Genomic DNA, 18,875 nt, shown 5'->3' on the forward strand with positions numbered 1-18,875 from the left:
GTGTCAACGTTGGATAGTGTCGATAAGGAGGGTGGTGGTTGACGAATTACATTGTTCCGAGGGGGCTGTTCGAAGGTGTTTGTTGACGAGGTTGCTGTCGCGGCGTGACAACGATGTTGTGGCGACCGCATGACGGTGTGCTCTGAACTTGAAGGAACTTGGTTGAGGAACTTTGTTGGAGGGGATGTTGTGGGCTTCTATTGCTGTCGTGCTCTACAAAGGTTGCCATCATCAAGGGCTATCTTGGTTGAGGTAAGTTGTGCGTTTAAAAATTCGTTATGAGTTTCATTGTTCTTGAATCTGTTTCATGTTCTTGTTGTAGTAGTGTATGATGTTGTTTGATTAAGAAAGTTTTTTGTTTTGTAATTGAAATGAGGGGCAAGGCATTAACATGCCAGTGAGAAGGTTAAAATAACCTTAGTCGTAGTTTAGGGAAAATAAAAGCAACCGAGCAGGTGAAGATTATAAAATATATATGAAATCAAAAACTAACGTACTGGTTTGGCCTACTACTTCTTACGTTCAACTGGGATACACTTCACCAGCACACCAATTGGCCAAGACAAAGCTCCAATGCTAACACAAACATCCCATTGCTCCCAAGTCAATCTCTCAGTATTGGCAAACTTTTTCAGAAACTCAACCATCACTAGCTGAAGAACAACAGTTAGGCTCACAATTACAATGAACAACGTATTCTTACCAAGTCCCTTAAATATGTTCTTCTTCTCCAGCTCCCTTGCATTGAACTCATTGAACACTTGGTAGAGTACAAAAGAATTGAAGATAATCGTGTTCTTCACCTTCTCAGTAACATCAAAGATTGATCTTCCCCTGAATTCTAAAACTAGCAACATCATAACCTGGTACAATGCCTGTGAAATCAGGTTCCTCCACATAACTCTAGTTATCAGTGGCTCAACTCTACCTACAGGTGGCATCTTCATGAGATCATCAGTAGGTTCCTTGGTGGCTAAAGCCAAAGCTCCAAGGGTATCCATTATCAGGTTTACCAACAAAAGTTGGACTGCTGTAAGAGGCACTTTACATGAAGAAACTGCAGCTACAAAGTTTATGACCAGTGCAGCAACATTAACTATCAGCTGAAACTGAATGAACTTCTGAATGTTTTTGTACACACATCTTCCCCATTTGATTACTGTAACCACATAAGAGAAATTATCGTCAAAGATAACAATATATGAGCTCTCCTTTGCCACTTCAGTGCCTTTTATTCCCATGGAAAGTCCAATATCTGCTTCTTTTATAGCAGGTGCGTCATTTGTGCCATCAGCTCCATCTTTCTCAAATTACTCTTTCATCTCTAACACACTTCTCTAGTTTCTTTGTTTTTTAAAATTTACATCTAAGTTCAAATTTATGTTTTTATTAGCATGTTTTTATATCTTTTAAATTCAAATGTGAATGTGTTTAATGTCTTAAAAAGGTATTCATGGATATGTTGGTAGGCTGTTTATAACTCATTTTAGAGTTTAAAGACAATTAAAATCATCAAAGAAAGTTGCTTGAACATTAAGTTGTGTGTTTAAATCACTTTGATATGCTTTTTAGTATCAAACCACCAAACTAGGGACTTTCTATAGTGCATAATTTGTTTTCCAGCTAAGGTTTGATTCTTTTCTCTAGTTGTAATGCATTTGTAGCCATTTATGAATCATATAAAGCAATGAGACAATGTCTAGCCTTGATTATATGTGCTACATCAGTTAAAACATGATTTTGTTTAAAAAATTCTGCACAAAAAGGAATAAATTTGGTGCAATCTCATAAATTGTTTCAATGGAAGTTTTATGTTTCTTAAGCAATGTGCAAGTTTGTTTAATGATATTAAACATGTTCCAAGTAGTAGCAACCTGTATTAATCACTAAAGTGCAAAAAGCATAGTTGAGTTGCCATTTTAAAGTTGCTTGTTGTTAGGTTTCTGATCAAGAAACCTAAAGAAACCCACTCTATCAAACTCAGAATATCACACCAAAAAGACTGTATAACTCTTCTATGTATTATCAATAGCAAGAATATAATGTATAGTGAGCAACTGAGAGCTTAACCTCCCCCATAGGAATAATGGTTTCCTGTTAGAAATCTACAAACAACCAACTAACTCCACAAAACTATTCAATAGCTATTTATACAATTGAGTTCCCGCCCTTCCTAACTGCTAAGGCAGTTAGGGATTCATAGTCTTATTGCTTCTCTAGTATACCCTTCATCTTGTAACACTTGCACTGTTCAAATAGTCATTTTTATGCCTATATGCAGAATCATCTCTTAAACTAATCACTCCAGCAACTTGATTTAGTGTTTTTAAACTTGTTCAAACTTTGAATTGGCTCAAATCCAAACTGTTACTCAAAAACACCTTGTCACTTCACAATTTTGACTCAAAATTGATGGTTTAGTATACTATTATGCACTTAGACCATTATATCACTAATTGAACTCTGCTAGCAACTTTTAAACATCATTTTAGACTTGCTCAAACTGTCACACAACATAGAAATGCTAGACTTTGAAATCTGACTTTGTTATGGCCAAAAATGCAGAAAAATCACTGCATCACACCACCAAAACTGAGTTTATAAGATTCAATGGACTAGGCAATGTTAAAAGTGACTCTAAAATGTGTAACTACACAAGACCAAGCTGGAAAACAGTAACAAGGTGGAGTTAAACTGAGGAGCAGGATGATGAAGATCATTGTGATGATAACTATGTACATTATTAGTTTTATTTTGTTATTAGTTGTTATAGAAACATTTGGATATTATAACATTTGGAGTTTAGATCATTTGGATGTTAGATCAATTGGATGATTTGGATATTAGAACATTATTATGTTACATTGTTTTATGTTTTATTTATAAATAAATGTTCTATGGATGATTGGATGGTTCAGATGTTATATTATTTTTCTGATCAATGATTATATCATTGAGATGCACATTATGCAGGTCTATATGTTGTTGGAAAATGTTATGCAGGTCTGTTTGTGTTGTGAACAATTCATACAGGTTTGTTTGGTTTCATAAGAAATACAATTGTGCTTAAGATCTACCTCGAACTTACCGAAGGCTTATGCCCTTCGGTAATTACCCACGTTAGGTAATTACCTGAAGGCTTTCGCCCTTCGGTAATTACCGAAGGCATGTGCCCTTCAGTAATTACCGAAGGCATGTGCCCTTCGGTAACCGAAGGGCGGAAGCCCTCGGTAAATCTTAACGACAAGGGATTTACTGAGGGCTCTTTGGTCGTCGATAAGTCGTCTGTAATTACCTTGTACCGACGATTTCCAACTGTTTCCGAGGGCTTCTGGCCTTCGGTAATGCCCTTCTTTTTTGTAGTGAATGACATTATACAATATTTTTGTACTAGTGGAGAGTTCAGAAATGAGGTATTCAGATATACTATCAGTCATTTATCTTATATAAAGATGAATGTGGTAGAGGAGAGAATGGTAGGAGGTCTTAGCTTTGAACTTTTGGTTTTAGACGTGAAAAGATTAATCTTGTGAGTAGTAGGGTGATAACCCTTGTGTTTATGACTCTATAGAGCATAAATACTATTGAGTGCACACCTACCATAAAAAGTCTTATGTCAAAGTATATATCCGAATAATTGAGTCTAGAGTCGACTATATAAATATTGATTTGATATATTTGGTATGATTTAATTGAGTCTTATGATGTTTTCTTTTAAACACTAACTTATCATGTTTTTCTTTTATGTATTGTTTTACTTTTGCAATGATCACCTCTTAGTATAAATAGATGATGAGTTAGGTGTTGACATATCTTTGGTAGAATGATTTAAATGCTTAATCATATCATTATATCTAGTTATTGTGTATAGAAGTTTCGTCCTTTTGAATAACTTTAGTAGTTTGTGTTGCTATAGTTATTAGAATTGATAATTGTATTAATATTTTGTATGTTTTTTATTTATTTACTGTACATTATCAAAATTTATAATATTTTATTTAATAATAGTTTATTTTGTCCTTAATTTTTCTTGAATTTTCTCAGTTATATTTTTTTAAAAAATATGTTAAATTGATCTTTTCTTATAAAATTTTGTGTGAACATTCGTTAAATATGTACAAAGATCGGTTAACTTATTTTTCTCTTTCCTCTACTGTCATGCATCTTCTGCATCGTAGCAGACTCTGCATATTGTTACTCAGTTTTGAAAGCTATTATTACTATTATTATTCATAAATAATAATATATATTATATGCAAGGAAAAAACATAAGAGGAAGCTAGGTTATATAAGTGGAACCACTAATCCATCAATCTATCAATCACTTTAGCCCTTATTTCTCTCTCTCTTCCGGAAAACTGTTTCTACTCACTCAGGGACACAAAAGATTCCATTGTTGGCTTCCTATTTAAAATTTTGCAGGTTTGATTTCTACTTTTAGAAACACCACTTGTATTCCTTGGTTGTTGCATTTCCACCAAGCGGATCTAAAGTAATATAAAGTGCAACATCATGCCCAACTTGGATGGAAAACTTGATTGGCACCCCTCTTTCCACTCTCAAAACAGGAGCTTCCTTTTTGTTGATGTAGAACCTTTGCAGGATTTGGAGGGTTGGGGTAATGCATTGTCGGAGTCGAAGATACCACTAGCGGATTATTGCCATCTACAATGATGACGCCTTGATCTTCTTTATCTTCAGCATCCAAGGGTCCAATACAGTCATTCACATGCTCCGAAACATTCAAAACCAAATGACCATAATTTACAGCCCCGTGATTCTGAGGAAGATAGTAAGGATTAACAGTATCACGAGGCTTAATAGACCCCAAAGCCCAAATAACCTTCATATTTGCATTATGATTCATAGGGCGATCATAATTTCCACTAACCTTAGTCAAATGCCATCTGTATCTAATAAAGGACACTCCATCGCTCCTATGCCCATAAACCAACATCGAACTGTTTACTAAACCCACCCCCTCATGCCCTTCATAAACTGAATCAGGACAAACCCCATGAGCAACTTCATCGTCATTTTTCAGAGTTTTCTAGGAATCTTAGGAACACTTGCAACTTTCTGGAATTACCAAGGTAAGGGGAGCAAGCAGAAAATCTATTATATGTTTGATTGAATGTGTTTCATATTACCTAGAAAGATAATAGGGGCATGCATGAGTTTTGTGGTTGGGAAGTGATTCTTCACACTATATCTGGGACATACCAATGTTTCTTTTGTGGTACTCTGGGTGTTCTGTTTTTTTTACAGTTTGGTAATGTTATATATATAGTTGCACCTATATTGTGTGCTCTTCTGTATGTTGTACGTAAGAAAAGGAAAGGAGAGAAAGAAGGAGTGTAGTTAGTGAAAATGAACAAATATTACCTCTTCATTATTTAATATATTAATATTTTGATTATATTTTTTTATATTTTAATATACATTATTAATATGTATTATTATATGGTCTCAATCTGTAGATTTGTATAAATGTTTGCATCTTGTTTTTCTCTCCACCTTCGAATTTCTTTCATCACTTCCATGCTCGTGTAAGGTCTCTTTCTTTCATCTCATCTCCATTGTTTTTTGTGTTGTGGATTCCATTTTGCTGCAGTCGTTAGTTGTGGATTCCATTGTCAATGTACTTGTGATATTATATATATGGATAATTTTTGTTTTTGAAAGAATGTTAGAATTAGAATTTTAAACTAAATATTTGTGTGTGGATAAGTTTGAAAGAAATGAAAGAGAGAAAGATCTAACAGAAGAAAGCACAGTGATTAATATCTCTTTTATTCACTTAGGTAATGCAAATCAAAATGATAATTGCATTAACTAAACATGTTGAGATATTGATTCAAACAACGGACTTAATAACCATATCATCTTCAAAAGCTTCTTGGAACACAATATTGTAGGGGGATCCCGCATTCGTAACCAAGCGTCTTCCATCCTCATCGTTCTGTACATCAGACATCCCAACATGGAAACATTTATTTGAGCCAAAAGTGACGCAGAAAATAAGCTTGTACCCACCTTGGGATTTCTCAATATGAAATTTGCCCTTAGGAGCTGGACTCTCACCACCAATTCCCAGATAAGGCAGGTCGATTCCTTTGGTAAGAAACAACGCCCACCGGCGGGATTGAGCACACTCTGGCTTATTTACGAACTCGATATCCAGTTTGGTACCTATAGCGTATGAAATCAGTAACAGAACATTACGGTTTTTAAGAAAATAATTAAATTCAAAAAGTATGGATGAGTACCTATGCCGATTACAGAGCTGTCTCCAGCTGTGATGAATTTGATGGACATGCCACTGAAGTATGGTGATGTATCTTGCAAAATAGTAAGAGGGCAATCTGATCTGCCAGTTTTAGCAAGTTTCAATCCACCACCTGCTGGGCCACGGATTGCTGGTAAGATGTAGTATTGGCGATCTGTTTCAAGAGGGTTCTTCATTACGTCCAGAACTCGCTCAGGAGCATCATATGAGAAAGCTAAGGGAAGGTTGGAGAGGAAAGCAAGGATGGGAAGGAGGAAGGAGACAACAACAACAACCTGCTTTTGCTTCATCCTTTTTTCAGTCCAAGGTCTTTCTTGATATCTTATGCTTCTGTTTCGATCGACTGGCTTCTGTTCTTTATATAGAAACAAGGATGAGCAAAAACACCTTATTCTTTTCCAAAACTATCGTAACAATTTTTTTTACAATAGACCTATATATATCATTTTTTTTTATTGATCCTTATATTTAAAACAGACTAACCACGTACTATTGAAAAAATTAATAACCTTTTTTAATAATTTTTTAACAATGCGTCATGTACTATTATTGGTCGGCTTGAATTTACTTTTAAAACAATATTTGAAACTAACCAAGCTATCTTACATAGTCAAAAAAATTGTTAAAAGTATATTTTCTTAAAATAATTACAAAAATTTCAAGTCATGTCACTTTTGTATGAGGTGGATTATTAGAAAGTGGGTTTAAACCTAACTCAATCCCACAAAACCGGCTTGTAGGGTGAGGTTTGCATCCACTTATAAACTATGAATTGGTCTTATCTATAGTTGATGTGGAACTTCCAACACACCCCTTTCACGCCGAGATATAGACATCTCGTACGTGATAGTAGAAATTGGGTGGTTCGATAGTGGCCCGACAACGGGTGGAAACAGAAATGCCCACTTAGAACTCGCTAGGATAGGCTTCAACCATGGCTCTGATATCATGAGTAGTGGACTTGAAGCCTAACTCAACCCCATAAAACCGGCTTGTAAGGTGAGGTTTGCACCTCACTTATATATTATAATTTGGCATTATCTCTAGTCGATCCTAGCGAGTTATATTCTTCTATTCCACCCGCTATCGAGTTGTTATCGGACCACCCAATTTCTACTATCACGCACGAGATGTCTATACCTCGGTGTGAAAGGGGTGTGTTGGAAGTTCCACATCAACTAGAGATAAGGCCAATTCATAGTTTATAAGTGGGTGCAAACCTCACCCTACAAGCCGATTTTGTGGGGTTGAGTTAGGCTTAAATTTCTCTTCTAACATGGATAAGTCGTGTCGGTACCACAAGTGTACTGTATTTTTTTTAATATTAATGTGAACTAAAATAGAATTGTGTTAGTTCAAGATATATCATAACTTTTGTGTTAATTTAAAATAAATTGTGTTAGTCTGATATAATTTTAATTTATTATGATATAAACCGAAAGTGTATTGTAATTTTTTTAAATTTTAATTAAATTTGTGTTAATTTCACATAATTTTATTTTAATAAATTAAAATGTGTTAAGTTAATACCATCTTTTAATTGTAAAATCGTATCAAGCTGAACTATTTTTTATACTATTTTTATGTTTTTGTTCAATATGATGCTATGTATAGCACCACGTTTTTTTAATTAAAAAAAGATACGACATAGTTAGGTATGGAGAGTTCAATTTAATGAGAGAGAAAGTGAAAAAGATGAAAGAGCGTACAATGGAAACATAGACAGCACTAAATGTACGAGGATACTAAGAATCGTCGTAGCAGCAAAGGTATATTATTGGAGGGTATGAAAAGTACAATGTATTAAAGAGACTGACAAAACATTCATAACATTTGGATAAAATGTTGCCGTGTTTTTTTCTTCTTAATTTAACATGACTCTTATTTATTTCTTTGAATGATTAGATTAAAAATAATAAAGTATACTAATAAAATGTATTATAAAAATAACTCGATTTTCAATGAAAAATAATGTATGCGCGAAGATATTTTAAATGTACAGGTAGAGAAATGTAAAGCTTTTGTGGCTCGGATGGCACTTACAATTTCGAGAAAGATTGTTAAAGAAAAGGAAATGTGAAGCAATTATTGGTAATTTGATCAATAATGCTGTGAAATATGATATTATCACATTTTGAAATATGTTTTTTATCTGAAAACCATATTTTTGACCCACAATAAATACATTTTGAAAATATTTATTTTCAATATTGGTTTTAACAGATAAAAAAAATTTCAACAGTCGATTTTACTTATTTATGTAGTGTCTGATAATTTAAGTATTTGGAAGCTTCGTAACAGAATTGGGTAATTATTACCTCAAAATTATACTTATACTATTCGAAGATAATTATGCTCAATTTTATTTATACTTTTTATCTTCTTTAATGTTATTCAAGCCAAATTAATTCAAGTTCAATTATTATATAAAAATAAAAATAAAAGCCTCGGGCCAATTAGGTAAGATATTATATAAATGCAAGTACAATAATTGCATAAGGATGAAACTCGACCGAGTAATTTTGATAGAATTTTTTCATAGAATCATTATTTTTAAAAAAAAAAACCCATATACAATATAGTATGATTTATTACTTTTTGTTAATTTTTTACTTTCTTTGTAAATTAGTAGGGTAAACTTTGTTTTTTGAGAAATCGAATTCTAATTTAACTTTTCAAAATTTTTGAAAAAGAAATTAAAAATGAAAAATATAATATTAAAAATAATCAATATTTTATAAAAAAATTTACCCACAATAATTATTTTTTGAAAGTCATCATTTTTTTTATCCCGCAGCCCTTTCCCCAACTTTAATTATAGGCTTAATACCCTATTTTGTCCACGGTTTCGCTCGACAATGTCAAATTAGTCCATCCTTTAAAAAGTGCGTCAATTACGTTCTTACTTAATAAAATTTATATCAATAAAATCTCTTCCGTTAAATCCGTACAAACGGCGTTAATAGAAGAGAGAGAAAAATAATTAACGTCGTTTGTACGGATTTAACGGAAGCGATTTTATTGATATAAATTTTATTAAGTAAGAAGGTAATTGACGCACTTGTTAAAGGATAGACTAATTTGACATTGTCGAGCGAAACTAGGGACAAAATAGGATATTAAGCCTTAATTATACTTCATTTATCACCATCTTCAACAACTCCCAACCCTTTCAATTTTCTCTCCATCTTCTGACTAACACCTTAACAACGGAGACCCAAGTCTCAGCACCTACACAAAATTCCATCAACCTCCATTGCTTTAATTTTTTATTCAATGGTGAATGTTTTACCCTAATAATTATAAAACAAAAATTCATATAAGAAAAAAAAATTACATTGCCACGTAGAAAACACGCCTGTCACTTATGAAACTCTTTTCATTTTAATGATTTTAATTTCATCATCAATATTAAAACTAAAGGACATAATTGAACCAAATAAAATTAAAATATGAACTTAACTGAATTTTTCAAAGGATTTAGACGATGAAAAAATAATTTTAGCCATCTTTTTATTATTCACAAGTATATATATTTATAAAAAAAGTTCTGAAAAAACATTATAAAAATTTATGGAATTATTGATCAAATTTTACTGACGAAAATAAATTTATAAATAAATTTAAATTATTAATAAATTTTATCAATAAATTTTAAAATTTTAATTATCGGTAAATTTTGCTAACAAAATTTATTATCAACAAAAAATTCATTAGTAATATATTAATAAATAAAATATGTATACAAAGAGAATAATTTATCATTAAATTTGTCGATAAATACAAAATTTATTATCAATAAATTTAATTATTCCTTCTATAATACATCGGTAAATGAAATATATACAAATAAAATAATTTGTCATTATATCCGTCAATAATTACATAATTTATTATTGACAGATTTACATGGCATTAATCCATCACTTTTGAACCTGTTTAATTAAGAACAGACATGTGACATCTATCCATCACTTAAAATTCAAACCAACCACAACAAGTCACATGTCCCTTTTCATCTCCATTTTCTTCCACAAAACCATGACACCTATGTCCCAAGCCACTCACATAACCATTATGAATGTTGTTGGATCTCATCTCACAACCACCACCAACAATGTATATTAAAGTTTTATCATACGCTAGCAGCTATGGCGTCAACACACTAGCAACCCAAAACACGAGTAGATTGTGCACCACGTTACTCACTAGAGAGCATCCATCCCCTAGTCATTTAAGCAACACTCACATCCATCTCCACCACTAGAACCAATTCACACACCACAAAACCACCAACTTCATCATCGACTTGCGCACCTGAAACAGATTTGTGTCATCAAAGTAACTCCTTACATGCAGCCACTTGAAAATGCAAAAACAAGACAATGAACAATGATAGGACTAGCCAAGATTTGATTTTGTTGTCTTGAAAATGCACAAATTAAAAAGATGGAACCCTAAAAGAAAGAAGAAAAAGAAGAAAGGAAGAAGAAGATAAATTAGATTGCGTTTGTCGGAACAATCGGTACCGTTATAGAGTCGCGCAACGGAATAAAATATTCGGAAAGCGTGTAACGATCACAACACAAGTTAAAATAGTCGGTTTCAAAAATTGATTTTCTTAGCGAACTTTTATCGAACAGTTGATGTGCTAAGAGTTTAGGGATCAATAAAATCAACATAGAATTTTTATCCTGGTTCGAATCAAAAGATTCTACGTCCAGTCGTTAATCACTATGAATAGTGATTAACCTTTTTTTACTAAAATATGGTTTGCAGATTACAATCAGATAATCAAAATAAGCAAAGAATAGAAAACACCTTCCTTCGACAAACGAACGGAAGAACCTGCTCAGCCAACTTGAAGAGAACCGCTCCGACCTTTGACACACAAAACGCGAGCTTCTCCTATTCACAAGACCAGGCAAGAGCACTCTATCACTTTGAGAACTTCCCCAGACAAACTGTATTCTCAAAATGGCATAGATCATTTTCACTCACAGAGAGCTTCCCTTAGGCACAAAGCTCTAATACTCTCAATTGAAAAGTTCTTTCTAAGAGCTGTGAAGACCTCTATTTATAAGCCTAGTTTCATGCAAGGTCAAAAACTGAAAAGACGTCTCTCAACTGCCACTAATAATCGATTATCATAAGTGATAATCAATTATTTGTGTTCGTTGTGGGGTTTTCAAAACGGTGATAATCGATTATCCTGAGCAATAATCGATTATTCCAGAGACTTGGACAGAATTAAATGAAACAGTGATAATCGATTATTCTGTGTAATAATCGATTATTTGCGCAAACAACTCTCTTCTAAACTGGCTCGTGATAATCGATTATTTGTGCAATGACTCACTAAATACGAAAACTTCTAAGAGTTTTTACATCATTACATTTTATCCTATACATTTGTTTCTACAAAATGCGTTTAACAAAGATGCATTTAGAGTCTTCAATTCTTCAGCTTTTATCATCATCAAAATTTCACAGTAGCTTCAAGATACCAATGCTCCTCATTGGTAACAATCTCCCCTTTTTTATGATGATCAAAAATATCTTCTTGTTAAAAGCATTTCTAATTTTCTGCACAGATTTCATACTTACAAACATGTTAGTAATAACTGCACTACTTAAATTAGAAGTTTTCTCCCCCTTTTTTATCATAAGCAAAAAGTAAAATAGTGGAAAAACTCCCCCTCAAATTTTTCTCCCCCTCAACAAAAGAATTGATGCATTTCAAAACAGAAATAAAATTAAAATTTCATAACATGAAAGAACAAAATACCTCATGGAATATAAGAAAAACAGAAATTCAACTCTAACTAAGAAGTACAAACAGTATTAATTAATCCATAATAGAGATAAAAACAAGATATCTAACAAACTCATATATCTTCCCCTGAATGTAATAATCCCCTTTTAAAAACAGACTCTAAAAAAATTTTAAAAAAAAGTTCTTTTTTTGTTTTTTTTACGCCGTGACTTAAGATAATCGATTATTACTTTAAATAATCGATTATGTGCAAGCCAAATTGTCAAAATCCAAATTTTTGAGGACGAGATAATCGATTATTACCCTTGGTAATCGATTATTTACGTTAATTTCCGAAAAACACAAATTTGGGCCAAATTTTCAACTTAAGACACATCTAACATTCATAAATTATTTCAAAGCTCTTAAAAAATACCAGGATACCATAGAGTCTTCTTTTCCTTTTGAAAAAATTAACCTGCAAAACAAAACAATAGAGTTTTGGTCCCCATAATCTCATTTGGGTCCTTTGGGGTTAGAGAAGTTGAGCACTACAAGAAAAAAGTGTATTACATACAGCAAAAATCCGTATATAAGACCCAAAATCCGTATATATTCTGTGTTTATATACGGATTACATACGGACAAAAATCCGTATATAATATCACTGTAGCTAAGTTTACATACGGATTTATCCGTATATAAGTTATATACGGAAATATCCGTATATAACTTATATACGGAAATTATATACGGATGTTTCCGTATATAATTTATATACGGAAAAATCCGTATATAATATCCGTATATAAGTTATATACGGATATTTCCGTATATAAGTTATATACGGATAAATCCGTATATACCTTATATGCGAAAATTATCCGTATATAACTTATATACAGATATTATATACGGATTTTTCCGTATATAATGGTTTAGCAAGAGCTAAATAAATTCTCTGTATATAGCAGTTCTTCATGCACAATATACAAACAGACCTGGACATTATAGTGAACATTCAGCATTGTTACAAGCAAACCTGGACATTATAAATTGCACATTGATATATAAATTTAATAAGGTTTTCAAATACACTTAATCCACAAAGAAAACATTGTATATGAATACATAAAGATTGTATAATGTAAATATAACTGCAACATTTGGTAAGTTCATAAACAGATTGTAGTTGTGGTTCTAAATAAGTTCAACAGTAATGGAAATAAGTTCTATAAAATTCCTAATAATGCATGTAATCATCATTTCCATCTTCTGGTTCTTCATGTGGTGGTTGCTGTTGTGGTGGTTGCTGTTCTGGAGGTTGTTGTTCTGGTTGGACTGTATTGGGTACGTCATTTTGAACTTGAGGATTTTGAAGGTTTAAAAATTGTTGTGCAGCCGCGGCTGCTGAAGGAGGAAGGAATGGCAGGAGGACGCCAATAAAGCCTTCAAACTTTTGAAGCTGCTGACCATATTGTTCTAACTGCGATTTCAGGTTAACAATTTCTTCTGAATTTTGAGGTTGAGCAGTAGAAGATGCCTGTGTCTGTTGGATGTAACTATCAACACAGTCATCTTGGGAAGTGACATTTCCAATGCCGTATACGCGTCCCTTGTATTTTCCACCAGCAGCCTCTAACCAACATCGGTTTCTCAATCTTTCCTCCTCCGCAGGGTCTAGAGGACAAGATGTTGAGACACCAACAGATGCAGTCTCAGATCTAATTTCAGAAAATTTTGCAACAAATTGTTCCTGTTAAATGAATAAATATTATCATTACACATGAGGTTTAAAAAACGAAAATTTATAATGTGATAGAGTTAGTACAAACTTACATGGGTCCGCCTAGACCTTTCGTCCACAAATTCTCCCGTTGATTGACGAATATGTGTCTGCTGAAATATTTCATCAACATGCACAGACCGACCAAGCTCTTGTGACTGCAAACAAAAGGAGTTGTTAATAAATATTTGTAAAGTTTATGATTACAAATATAACAAAAAAAATGTACAAGTTATATACCAAACGAATAGCATGCTCATGTACGCTTATAGATCCTCCAGTGTGCAAACATCCACCCTTTTCAGATGTCCGATTCTTCTTTGCCGTTTCACACTTTTGTCTATAAAGTGGCATGTTCCACTTTTCCAAAAGAGCATTCCAAGTATCGTCCCCCAGCCAATCAGGTCTTTTTCCTAGAGTTCTAGCTTTTTTATACATCTCTGAGAGTCTATGAGATGCCTTGGTGTGATAATTTTTTTTGACCTTTTCCTCATCTTCAGGCTTCCATGAAACCTTTCTCTGTTGTTATATTAGAAATAATAGGTTTGAATAAGTAAAGAAGTTCAAAGTATAAATTAAATGCAGGACACCAACTATTGACTTGTAACAACAGGATTAGGAATGAAAAGTGTTTACCTTAAAACGTTCGAAGAAGACATCTCTGGTTGACTTAGGGATTGCACCCCATGTTACCCATGGCTCATCTAACTGTTCCTTGATGGTTGCTGTGATTGCCTTGGATGCAGTTTTTGTAGGATAAAACCTAAAACAAAATTAAACTCATACATTACAATAATACAACAATGAATTGTGTATATATTAATTGAGTTATTTTTTTTCTTACCCTCCTCCAACGGGTGTAATCATAGGACGACTATTGGAACATTCTTCCATGTTATTGGCGGCTGAACTAGAATGTGGATCTGCATCCTCTATACCAGGTGATGCTGCAATATTTCTGGGAGTTGATGGGTTAGAACCAACATTGGGAGAGAGTGAAGCCTGAAGATAAGGAGGCACTTGGTATGGAGTGGGTGTCAAGCCAGGCACTTGTATTGGAGGTGGAAGAGATGTACCAATAGAGGTAGGTGAAGATGTAGGAACTTGATGTGGAGTGGGAGTGAAGGCAGGAACAACTAATGGAGGTGGAACAGATCTACCAGTAGAGGTAGAGGTAGGTGTAGTTGGTTGACTGGTTGAACCAATTTCAGTATTGAAACGTGTCATCAACTTCACTACGTAAGATTTCTTCCCCTTGCCCTTATTAGAATTTCCTGAAGGTGGAATAGGAGGGCCAGAAGGACCTGATGCCATATTCTTGAACATAATATATATTTTTATACAATAGAAGAAAATAAAATTTAGAAATAGTACAATCAAAGATAAATGCAATAAAAATCTATTCTGTAACCAACTTGTGAGATAATATAATATTGTGATTGTGATAAAGGTATTTGGCAGTGGTTAAGTAAGTTTCATTTGTATTTGGATTGTTTGGAGCAGCACTGTATATAACAGAAGAAAGCATAAAGGACAAAAGAGAAGTAACCTTTGTGGGTAGCAGGAAGAACAGAATGCAATTGAACATCAAACAACACATGTAAAAATTAACATACTTTACTACATCCATAACCAATTTTAAGAGACTAATGACAATGACACAATGCAATTGAACATCAAACAATCACAAGGCAAATTTATCTCCCCATACTAAATACAAATAAAAGGTTAGAACCACTTACTTGAGTGTTGATGTCACTGTTTTTGCTAAAAAATTGGTGGAAATTTTTACCTAATAATTAACATACTTCAAAGTCAACAAAAAATAGGAGAGACTCACTAAAATAATAATCATCAAAACTATTTATTACTTCAAAGATGGTAGGAATATAACATTAAGCATACCTTTCAGGAATTGTGGACAATCTTCTTTGCTTGTTGCCTTTTCCCTAATCACACCTTCGTACACTACCACCTTCAAATCACAATTGAAAAAGAATGTAAGACAAAAGAAAACAGAGGAGCCTTTGCAAGATGGATTGTGCCTAAGGAAAAGATTGAGAGAAACTAATATAAGGGCCATAGTGTGAGCTGCACAACTATAATAGAACAGTATGACTAATGATGACATGACCTAACTAGGATACAACTTCAAACAGAGGATGACAAACTGAAACCATGTTACCAATTTTTTGACAAAATAGGATGAACTAAAAAAAAAATTCTGAATTGTGGTTCACTTTCAAGAGAGAAATATCTAAATGCATGAAGGTCTCTCAAATTCATGAAGTTTGTAAAGGAACTTATCAAATGGGCTTTACTGAATCTAATACATAATTTTCATACAAGTGGTAAATGCCTAAGTGGAAGTAACACATCTTTTATAATGGTCATCCCTAAGGTTTGGAAAAGTAAAAACCTATACCAATGTTCGGTAGTATATACAAGATCATACAATATCCTACCCAAAGACTGAATACTGTACTATATAAAACAGTAGACCAAAATTGGTTTCCATTTATAAAGGGTAAATAAGTGATTGAGAGTGTGATAGTAGTCAATGATGTTGTGGATGAAGTAAGAAGATAAAATAAAAACAAATAAAGTGTTGTAAAGGTTGATTATGAGAAATATGATTGAGTTAGATGACATTTCCTACATCACATGATTGAAAAAGTAAGCTTCTACTATAAATTTATAAACTGGACAAGGAATGTTTGGGGTATTGTTTACTAAAGAGTGAAAGTAATAAGTAAGGATTCCAAACCAACCAGTGGGTGCTGCTTGCAACACTCATTCTAATGTGCAAGAATTTTTGAGAGCATTGATTAGTTTGAAAGTCAGGAAACTGAAGTTAGCATTTGTTTTGACTCATTAAACATAGTTCATTGAGTTATAGCCAACTATCTTGTTTCTTTGGTATGGTTGTTGATTTCACAGGCATGGTTGTTCTTTTATGACAGCTAGAGGGAGACAGCTAAGATGTTTGAAGGCAAAAGTAGATTTTGGGATGGAATTGGTTGGTGTGCAACAATTATTGTTTTTGTGACAGTGTTAAAAAAACACAGTGTGTTCAAAGATCTTTACCAAATAAACTAGGAGTGCAGAATAAAATTCCTAATTCTAGGTAGTCTAGGTAGCCTAAAATGTGCATAATGAGTCAAAACACAACCACTATGGGAGTTTGAGTCAGATGTATTGTTATCTCATTTAAGGAGCTCCAGCTAAAGCACTGTGGATTGGTGTCAGACAACTGAAGGCTACATATTAAAAAGCAGAAACACCGGGTAAGGCAAACAGCTTTTTAGTTACCCTTATATTGTAAACCGAATATATGTTAAACAAATTATGCTACAATGAAACTGCCCCATCATTTTATAGATCTGAAAGACAAAATAGGATCTCAGAACTGGAGGAACTATATAAAATTTGCAAGCACCTAAAAGGAGAGACAGCCTTTACCTTGCATCAAGAATTTTCTTTTCTTGTACCAATGGGTAGTAACCTATGAATAAATAATATAGATTCTAACAGTGTAACACTGTCAGCTAACTATATCTAATCACAAACTATCATGTATGAGTATGGTTTCGATTAGTTGATAGTGCAAACTGATGGATCTTTTAAAGTTTTGAGTTAAGGATGATGTCAATCTTTTATTATGAGATTAAACTCAGGTTTTGTTGGTGTTAAAACTTTCCAATGAATTTTCCTTCAAAAGATCCATCACAAACTTATATCAACTCGTATCAATATGTTTATTAAAGTCATACCAAATAACGAAATAAATGAACTTGAGCCGATTGGAGTTGATGGGGGCCAAGTTTCCATAGATTCAATTAAGAAAAGTGCTTAACTAGACAAAATTTCTGTGACACCAGTGGTTTGTCAAAACAGGAACTGGAAAAAATAACATTCAAGTCGTTGTTGATAAGGGGAAGGTTGTGGAAATTAGTGGACCGTGGAAGCAGCAAAGAGACTCAAAGGCCCATGACTGGAGGTGTGGCCATTGGTGGGAACATGGATATGTGAGAAGGCTTCAGATGCCAGAGGATGCAGATTGGAAGAATATAGAAGCATACATACATTACGACATAAACTTAGAAATACGTATTCCAAAGAGCAAACAACAATCTTTTGCATTCTTTTCAGAAATCTGTTATCAGGAAGAGTTGGGACAGTGTTTAGGATGTGTAATTGATATGTGAATTTATATATAAATATATATATATATACCTATATAGTATTAAGACATCAGACCCCATATCATATGGCTGAGATTACTTGCAAGTGAGAGGTCAGATTTGGTGATATTAAAATCTGAATTGGTGGATTTTGATTGAACAACATATATGGTAGCCAATTGAACTGACTACACAGAATCTCCAACACTGCACTAAATTGGGGTTATTTATAGACTTACTTTTACACTACCTCAGTACTTATTTTGTTGTTTCTCCTCTCTCACTGTCTTTTGTCATTCAGCCTTGTAAGGAAGTACTGGAGCTTTCCTCTGTCTAAAGTCAGATTCTTTTGTAGCTTTCCCTAGTAGTCTCAAGAAAAATGCAGCAGTTAATGAACTTTTTTCCTTAGCTTCTGACATCTGTCACCACTGTTGCTGCTGTAGTTTCCCATGTCATCTTGGAGCTAAAATTCGGAGACCCGTTTGTTAGATCTTCAATTTGCTTTATTTTCCATTTGAAATATTATATTTTTTTATGATTAAAACTCAAGAATAGAAGTTATGAACCCTAAATACTTCTTTGATATGTTTTAATTAAAGTTTTCCTGATCTGGTGACTTTTTTTAAGAGTTGCTCCAACTTACAATCCAAATAGGAAGAAATTAAAAAGAGAATTTTGAACAAACATACATGATGAGGATGAGGATGGAGATAACATAGAAAAAGAAAAAGGTTGTATAGTGGTTGCACCAAGCTAAACCAAAGAGAAGTTTGACTCTCAATTGATTGGTGCAGTGAAGTTATGTTAATGAGCTATTACAAATTTTACAGTACTGAATTATTAGTAATCATTTAAGCAAAT

At 33.3% G+C, this 18,875-nt stretch overlaps 2 protein-coding genes and 1 pseudogene across 2 annotated transcripts; all 3 read right to left on the minus strand.

Moving 5' to 3' along the window:
* Positions 1–509: 509 nt before the first annotated feature.
* Positions 510–1,241, minus strand: LOC124835412 (putative calcium-transporting ATPase 13, plasma membrane-type pseudogene; annotated as a pseudogene).
* A 4,518-nt stretch (positions 1,242–5,759) lies between these two features.
* On the minus strand, positions 5,760–6,626 carry LOC148199733 (kunitz-type trypsin inhibitor-like 2 protein). The gene is made up of 2 exons (XM_088111174.1): positions 6,270–6,626; positions 5,760–6,192 (listed from the first exon to the last, which is right to left on the minus strand). The coding sequence occupies exons 1-2, from the start codon at positions 6,577–6,579 to the stop codon at positions 5,858–5,860; spliced, it is 645 nt and encodes a 214-aa protein (XP_087967300.1). The 5' UTR covers positions 6,580–6,626; the 3' UTR covers positions 5,760–5,857.
* Positions 6,627–13,087: 6,461 nt separating this feature from the next.
* Positions 13,088–15,156, minus strand: LOC124828881 (uncharacterized). Its single transcript, XM_088113941.1, has 5 exons — positions 14,675–15,156; positions 14,467–14,593; positions 14,071–14,349; positions 13,884–13,988; positions 13,088–13,800 (listed from the first exon to the last, which is right to left on the minus strand). The coding sequence occupies exons 1-5, from the start codon at positions 15,154–15,156 to the stop codon at positions 13,288–13,290; spliced, it is 1,506 nt and encodes a 501-aa protein (XP_087970067.1). The 3' UTR covers positions 13,088–13,287.
* Between the last annotated feature and the right edge of the window lie 3,719 nt (positions 15,157–18,875).

Source organism: Vigna umbellata, chromosome 4, assembly GCF_029865625.1.
Source record: "Vigna umbellata cultivar VRB3 chromosome 4, Vumbellata_1.0, whole genome shotgun sequence".
Taxonomy (NCBI): Eukaryota; Viridiplantae; Streptophyta; class Magnoliopsida; order Fabales; family Fabaceae; genus Vigna; species Vigna umbellata.